Raw genomic sequence first — 7,800 nt, 5'->3', positions numbered from 1 at the left:
AGATGTAAAATCCTTCGGCATAAAGGCAGTGCTAATCAACGTATACCTCCTTACACATCGCGTCACTTTCACCGTGAATAATTATCCGTTAAACTCTCTACAAACTCGAATCACTCGGTTTTTTCGTCAGTCGGCGTTTCGTAGAGCTTCTTCAAGTCGGTAACCGTAGTTTTCTTCCCGACCGATTCACGCGGTCGTCCTATCCTCAGTACACTCTGGTTTCTCGTCGACGTCGACACGCTCTGCGACGGTTGGTCCTCCGACGATCTAACCATCTCATTGCTCCACTTTGTTAACCATTCACCAGCTTCGGTCTGAAGGCGGAAGAAGGATAAAACAACACTCCACGTTCGTTCTCCCTTTGAATCTCCCGATTCGGACAAAGGGAGAGCAATTAGCTAGATTTACCTTCTTGTCGTCGTTTTCCGTCGAGGCCACCGCGTTCAGCTTCTCCTCCGCCTTCTTCAATCTCTCCAATTCCCTCTGTAATTTCCGTTCCATCTGATACTTGGCCACAGCCTGAGCCAACGGTCCGAGCTCTCCTCTCATCGCTGCGTTCAGCAACGCCTGCTCGAAGATATCCGTTATCGCACCGTTCCGATACTTCCTCCTTCCTAAAAGATACTACTCACGTCTCGACGTCTCTTCGAATCGACATTTCCAATCGGATCGGTTTCGGTCTGCGGTCCTAGCTCCAACAGTACCTGAAAATCGGCGTGTTCGCCGAGTCGAAAGCCGACGCCGATCCTCGAGTCTGTACCTGGTGGCGAGGAATCGAAAGGAGAGGAAGAGTTGCAGCGAACTATCAGATGCGAAAGAAACGGGAGAGACGCGCGCGACCATACCAGTGAAAGTGGTATTCGCGTGACGCGGTAAAACGTTCTCTCGGCGCAAACAGTGCCGTATTTAGGAAACTGAGACGTACGGAGGAGTGACGTAATCGAATCTCTTTACCTTTCTTTATAGGCGGTATGTTGGAGTAGATCAGCGACAGTATCGTGGGCAATTCTTCCGGGATAATGAGACAGCTCGCACCTGTAACCGTCGATGTCGCGTCACAATTACGCACGGTTTCTCGACTCTTTCTTTCGGTTAGGTTCAAGCCTCCTTCGGAATCTCTCCTCGGTGTAATCTTTCGTAACATCTTTCTTTTTTTTCCGCTGGTCGGACTATGATCAAGGATTTTTGCGACACAGAGAGACAGATTCCGCGGAAAGTAGGCGAAGGACGAGTTATACACGAGCCAGCAGCACTTACGTTCGAAAAGAAACAGCAGGATGCACAGGTTCACTAGGACGTCCTTCGTGCTCCACATCTTTTCATCCGGATAGATCTCCTGTATACGTATATAGGTATTCTTTATTCGAGATTATCCTCTCTCCCGCGGTGAATCTTCCACGATGAAACTCTTTTCTTTCCCAACCTTCTTTCGCGAACGAGATAATTCGACGAAAATTCTACGATCGAGACGAGACGAGGCGAGACTCGAAGAAAGATGGTGCGAGGTGTCTTCGGCGGCGGTTCTCGGAGAAAACGGTTCGCAGACTAGACGGTCTCTGTTGTCTGAAGGTACTTAGATGAAAGTGAAATGAAAATGTCGGGCTGGCGGCGTCGAGCCGGCCTACTCCAGCGGACTGACGACGTCGCGCGAGCGATAGAACGGAATCGCGTTCCGCGGTGCGAGAAAGAGCTCTCGAAACGAAGTGGCCGAGTGAAAGGAGACGAGGAGGATCGGGGATCGAGGTCACCGAGTACACGCTGCCTATATAGGAACGACCGTCGATGGATCGGGGATGAACTCTCTCTTCGTTTCCTCGTCGCCACCTCCTCCTTCCTGTTCGAGCTCACGTACGAGCGTTTCGTCGCTTTCGAGTCGCTTCTCCGCCTGGAATTTTGAATTTCCCGCGGAAAATTCGACAATATCTCTCCGGCGACCGCGAACGCTTCAAGTCGAGGAGATCTCGCAGAAAGGAAGACGACTTGTCGATCTTCTTGTACTCGTAAAAGACTCATTTCGAGTGTTTCAGTTGAAACGTACTTCAAAAGTAAACAATTGCTTTTACTAGTTATGTTGAAAGTATCGTTAACCCCTTAACCTATGATTTCTTTTCTGACTATGCATCTAAGCGTCGGCCATTTTCTATTTCAGTACCGTATCGGGTAACAAAAACTAATCTGTCGCAAATTAATTACACTTCGTAATCATCGGTCTTACAAATTCAGACGAAATTTAGGATTACGATGAATTTTATAACTAACGCTAATATAACGATTTTTCTCACATCTCTGCCACGAGTCTGACGCGTTGTCGTATGTTAAGGGGTTAAGGGTTGTGTATGCGTACCTGTTGCTTACCCAGGTAAATAAATATATTGCAAGATATAACACACGTTTAAGCTGGCGAGCACCTGTGAATAAAATTGACGTCGAGTCACACTTGTTCCTCGTGGAACGAGCTTTCGATATTTTCTCGAGATCGGCGAAACCCGAGAAAAATGATAAATACGATTGGAAGAGCTGAAGATGTAGACCGTCCCGAGAAATCAGGAGCAGTTTGCGGCTTTCTGCGATTCGCGTGGCGCGTCGAGACCTTGAGGCGTTACGTAAAATTATGTAAAAGTTTCGCGCGCCAAATGGTAATAATCATTCGACGTACGAATTACAGAGAGACACGCGAAAACGTCGCGTGGCACGAGGATTCACCCGGAATCGCCGCGCCGGGGAAATTACACGTCCGCTCGATCGAGCAACAAAAGTGAAACTTGGTTTATAGAAATCTCCGTTTCCTTCCTACTCTTTGATCCAACTGTTCTAACCATTGTTTGATCAACCAAGTACACTCTACATACTATTTTTCATTTTATCCGTTGCACCGTACGATCTTCTTTCCGCACGAGATATCGATGAATTTTACGCAACTATGTTGCGCAACGTGTCGGCGGATCGGTATGTTTCATTCACTTGCAAGTGAAATTGAGACCGGTATGCGTAATCTATTAAACACTACGCGTAACTTACACTTTCCTCGTAACTTACATTTATTTCGTAATCGAAGCATCGAAAAATGTCGGTATCAGCTTGCAGTGTACGTGAGAAAAGATGGGATCTCGGTGAAACGACGTAACTTCTCGAGCTTGGCTCGGATGGGCTCAAAATTCCTCCTAACGAGCTCCTTGTAAGGACGATGCCCGGTAAAATGAAAGAGAACAATAGGCGTGTAATACGAAACGGCGTACTCGTTCGAGATATCTGAAATTAATCCGCGAACGTAACGCACGTTACGATTGAAAGTAGCTTGTCAGACGGTGCATAAACCTTTGACGGAATGCAACACCTGTGTAAACGGACTTGACACAGGTGAAACCGTAAATTAACCCGCGTCGATTCGTTCTACAAGTTAGCGGGATCGAAGTGACAATTTTGTAACATATTTTTTACCAGCGAGTCGAAGCGTCGCGAAACACTTGGTCGAGTAGCATAGTGGGGTAAGTACTGGTATACGTATATGCATAACGGTAATTGCGTATGGGCGCTCTATCAACGGACACGAGCGCGATAGCGCGTGTTATCAGCGGTAACCCACAGTTTCTTCGGCGAACGCTCAGTGCGGTAAAACATCGAGCAACGATTAAGTCTTAACTTTAATTTCACGAACGCCGCACCGCGTCTGCAATAACGCGTAACAGTTACATAAATCAGGTTGGTTGGTAATGCATCTAGGTCGGAGATCAACTCGTAAATCTACCCGATCTCTAGGACGATCGTAGAGTGGCCGTGAATCGAATAGCGTGGTGAAACGCACTTTGATCGTTTGGGAATCGGTCGGAGCGATCGATAGAAAAGTGCAGACCGTTGAATTGTCGGGGATAATGGAAGGCGTTAAGTCGCGTACCGCCAGCTACCGGCGCGGTTGCGGCCTAGGCAGAGTTGCCGAAGGTGGAGAGGGACACGCTCCTCGTTCTATAGAGCCGCGCGCGTACGTTTGTCGTTCACCGGGAGTTGACGATCGCACACGATCGCACAAGTGGCCGCTTTGACCAGCGAAGGACGCGCGCCGATTAATCAACGTCCTTTTCCGTAACTCGCGAATGCCACCCGATTCCGATCCGAGACCGTGAGAGCTACTCTACGTAGTCATGGGACACTCTCTCGGTCGAGTGAGTATCTCGTTCGCTGCAACTGTCCGCGTGCCTTCGGTACAGAGGTGACGTGTGAATAATCAGTTTCCGACGGAGGTAGCAGAGCCGCAACACCCGGAACCGAAGAAAAACGTCGATACTGTAAAACAAGGACCGAAGATAATTCGCGCGGTATCGGCCATATGCCGTTTTCTTGCACGGTGAACACTCGGTACGTTTCCACCGACAGGTGCATTAAACGACGTAAGTGCAGCGAGCGATATTTCTTCGTGATCGCGAGTCCCCTTCTGTTCTTTTCCTCCGAAAACCACCGGCGGACACGAGTCGAGCAGACAGTTTTTTGTAATACTCTCGAAAGTTTCTCTAATGATAATTTCGACCGGTAAGAGAAAATGACGGAAAAATGGAGCAAACTTTAAGGAAGAAGAAACACTCTCTCTCGAACCGTCGATTAATCCTCGTAGTAACCTTGAACGTGCCTTTCCAGTGAATGGTGCACGATGACATTTTGGGCCCGTGGGGCCGAATTCTCATCATCGTGGCGGCTGCGCTGACCGCCGTCTTCGCTTTGCTACTAATCGCCTGCTTCCTCAAGCCGGGATGCCCCGGATACGAGTGCGTCAGAAAACGAAGTAAGATCCAACTTTACGTTTCCGTTACCGCCGTTAAATTGCACTCCCTCTGAAAAGCAATTAATCGCTTTGTCACGCCAAACAAACTCCACCTGTCAACTTTTAGCCGGTAACCTACATTCCGAAGCATTTTCTCTAATGAAAATCGCTCGAGTACCGCGACACAAATACTCCAAGGAAAATAAGATTCTCTCGGGTGGTAGGAATGCCAGGGATTTATTCTGTTTAAAATTTTCTTCTCTCTTTGTCCACGGTTCAACGAGCCGTTTAATCCTTCTTTATCGTATCGAACGCGGATATTTCGAGTTTGCAAAGGGGACGAGTGCGCCGTCTGAAGCCATTTCGCGTTGGTGCTTTGTGTTGATTAAACGCGGAGGAGGCGTCTGGCAGCGGAGCTAAGCTGGTAATATTTAATTTTCCCGACACGTTTGCGAGCTCTGCTTCCACGCACACGTGCTTGTATATACATGAAACGCGTGCCGGGAAAAATAATTACGCGCTGCACGCCTCCGCTCGCTTTTGATAGACCTAGGTCGCGAGGCAAAAAGGGCCTTTGAGGTATCAAAACGCCACGTTCAAGCCCTGACAATCGCTCGGTTTACCGGATGCTCGCGTTTGTCCACTCGCGGAACGATCCTCGACGCGTTTCAATTACTATCTGGCACGGAGATTCTTGACGCGCGTTTGCGTCAAAAGTAAAATGACACGAGAGCTCGTCCTTTTTCCTTTCTCCTTTTCTCCTCGTTTATCTCGCGCACAACGCGTTAATTACGATATCCTTCGGACGTACATCGAAGCGCGGTTTCTTTGTCCGAAGGAGGATTTATGCAACCGAGTGTACGGTATTCCTCTGAAAGGAAGGAAGCTTAAAATTCCTGCATCGCGAATCGTGTGTACATATCGTTGATACATTACGCCATTGTTCGCCTGGCTATATTTATACACACATGCAAACGACGTTTTCTTCGTTTCCTCCGTGATGTTACGTAATTAGGTATGTCATCCTGCGAACAAACCGCACACACAGCCTTCCAATAGCGCCGTCGCGCCACGCCGCGGAAACGCCCATCCCTCTGTATCCGAACAGCGGCAGGTTTTTCTCCTTCGCTCGACGATTAACGCGCAACCGAGATCTCGTTTTAATCCGCCAGCTCGATAGGCAAACTCCCGTTTGCAAAATTCATTACCGCACGCTTATTTTCTACACATCTGCGTGTTGCCTGACGTTTCGTCATCGCGGCGCCGTTGTATACGCTAACCAAAGTGCGTAATTAGCAAGTAAAGCGATTCTTCGAGCTACCGGCCCGAGTTGGCTGCGTCGCGGTTGTTTACAAATTGCATAATCGAAAGCGTGAATAATTTTGTACAGAGAGAGAGGCGAAAAGTGTGCCGCCGCTGCGTGTCAAGAGCAAAGGGAACGAGAACGTGAAGCTGAGCGATGTCAGTTACAGGTCGTGGAGATTGGGCAGCCTCTACGAAGACGGCAGCAATGGTACTTCTCTTCTTTTCTTTTCTTTTTTTAAGTAATGCACTGTTGAACGTGTACACTGGATGTAAGTTGATGAGAAATTGTACACAGGTACGATCAACGAGAATGCCAGCCCGACCGAAGGGAATTCCTGGAATTCCAGCAACGCTCAGTTCGGATGCGCCGATACCACCTCGTCCACCCTGGTGAGCGTCCGTTATCCGTGCTAAATTTCCTTTTAATTTACGCCACGTTTCCGCGTTAACGCGTTCCGCGCGCCGCTTTCCAGAACTTGGTGCAAACAGATAAGCAGAAAACGGAGAAGAAGAAACAAAGGGAATTCCCGACGGAATTGACGATAAGCTTGCAGTACCTGCCGCCCTGTGACGTCACCATTACCGGAAAACTCGTTATCGGTATCGAGGTACACGCTCCTTTCGTACGATCCACCTTTGTGCCTCGCAACTTTATCTCGCCTTGAATAGAGATCGAGTAAAAAACAAACTTAACTATACTTTACCTCGTGAAACGTTCACGTTCGATCCTAGGCTGCCTCTGTAAAATTGATAGAATTTCAAAGAAGCTAATAACGACCGTGGATAATAATAAGGTATCGCGAAGGTGCAACGTGTTTGTAATAACAGATCGAGTAGAAACGAACGTGCCTGGTTGCGTAATTAGCAACAACCTGCACGTTTCCGCGTCTAAAGTAAAGAATCGAACGATGTGCAGGCGTTGTCCGGTCTTCCGCCAAAGCAATACAACTGCACCCTGGAGCCGTACGTGGCACTGAACATTACCAAGCAATCGTGGAGTCACAGGAAACGGCAGAAGCTGCACAGTTTCCGAACGAGGGGTGTCAGGCACACGGCCAGTCCAATTTTCAAGGAGACGTTCGTCGTGGCTAACGTAAAACCCCACGAAGTTAAGGTGAGTGTACAGTGTACAGTGTACGTTCTTTTTCTTTTTTTCTTTTATCGCCACTACGCTCCTGCTCTATTGTTGTATTTAATTCAAGGCTGCTTGGCGCGTCACTCGTAGCGCGCATCTACCATGAAATTTCTTTCGACAACGCTTACGTCTTGCCTTTAACCGCGAATGGCTCGGGTATTTCATGCAAAATACTCTTTCGAAGCAAAGAGTAAGAAGAAGTAAAAAGAAGTCGCGGAAGTTTTTTGCGAAATAGATAATTGTATATAACGGGTGCACGTGTTCACGTGTGCAATGCAAATGCGTTATCTGCAACTGTAGATAGCACGTTCCGTAATAGCGTCAGAAAAAGTTAACGATCCGCCGTATAAGCGACAGATTTTTTTACTTTCTTCCAAGATTTATCGCAGCCAGATCGAACGAACAGCTTCTTCATACAGCTTTTTCTTACAGGATTGGATTCTCGATTTCGCGGCGTACGATCACGACAGATACGCGAATCACACGGAATTGTGTGCTTTTAAGATGTCGATGAAGGAGGCGAGGCAGGTTCTCCAGAGTCCTGAAATTCACATGTTCAATTTCCGAATGAAGCCGTCCAGTTTGGTACTGTCCGTTTAATTTCTCCACC

The 7,800-nt window shown here is 47.9% G+C and overlaps 2 protein-coding genes across 2 annotated transcripts in view; one reads left to right on the top strand and one right to left on the bottom strand.

Annotated features, from left to right (window-relative positions):
* Nucleotides 1–110: 110 nt before the first annotated feature.
* LOC108579310 lies at nt 111–1,315 on the bottom strand. Its single transcript, XM_017942817.1, has 5 exons — nt 1,258–1,315; nt 955–1,035; nt 633–760; nt 409–567; nt 111–314 (listed from the first exon to the last, which is right to left on the bottom strand). Exons 1-5 carry the CDS (start codon nt 1,313–1,315, stop codon nt 111–113), a joined length of 630 nt encoding a protein of 209 aa, XP_017798306.1.
* A 2,855-nt stretch (nt 1,316–4,170) lies between these two features.
* LOC108579361 (synaptotagmin-1-like) overlaps nt 4,171–7,800 on the top strand; it is a 4,467-nt gene continuing 837 nt past the window's right edge. Inside the window, exons 1-7 of the mRNA XM_017942885.1 lie at nt 4,171–4,350; nt 4,627–4,771; nt 6,141–6,263; nt 6,351–6,445; nt 6,529–6,663; nt 6,972–7,169; nt 7,623–7,775. Coding sequence (XP_017798374.1) covers nt 4,630–4,771; nt 6,141–6,263; nt 6,351–6,445; nt 6,529–6,663; nt 6,972–7,169; nt 7,623–7,775 — 846 coding nt within the window. The 5' untranslated portion in view covers nt 4,171–4,350; nt 4,627–4,629. The remainder of the gene's footprint in view (nt 4,351–4,626; nt 4,772–6,140; nt 6,264–6,350; nt 6,446–6,528; nt 6,664–6,971; nt 7,170–7,622; nt 7,776–7,800) is intronic.

The sequence above is a fragment of the Habropoda laboriosa genome, unplaced genomic scaffold (assembly GCF_001263275.1).
Source record: "Habropoda laboriosa isolate 0110345459 unplaced genomic scaffold, ASM126327v1 scaffold76, whole genome shotgun sequence".
Lineage (NCBI taxonomy): Eukaryota > Metazoa > Arthropoda > Insecta > Hymenoptera > Apidae > Habropoda > Habropoda laboriosa.
The sequence above is the reverse complement of the archived record's forward strand: the minus strand, read 5'-3'. Positions and strand labels throughout refer to the sequence as shown.

Excerpts from the sequence above, each read along its gene's own strand:
- LOC108579310 (XM_017942817.1), bottom strand. The coding sequence starts at position 1,315 with ATGTGGAGCACGAAGGACGTCCTAGTGAACCTGTGCATCCTGCTGTTT. Across the intron at positions 761-954 it reads CATACCGCCTATAAAGAAAG|GTACAGACTCGAGGATCGGC; the intron begins GTAAAGAGATTC and ends CCTCGCCACCAG. Across the intron at positions 568-632 it reads ATTCGAAGAGACGTCGAGAC|GCGTTGCTGAACGCAGCGAT; the intron begins GTGAGTAGTATC and ends ATCTTCGAGCAG.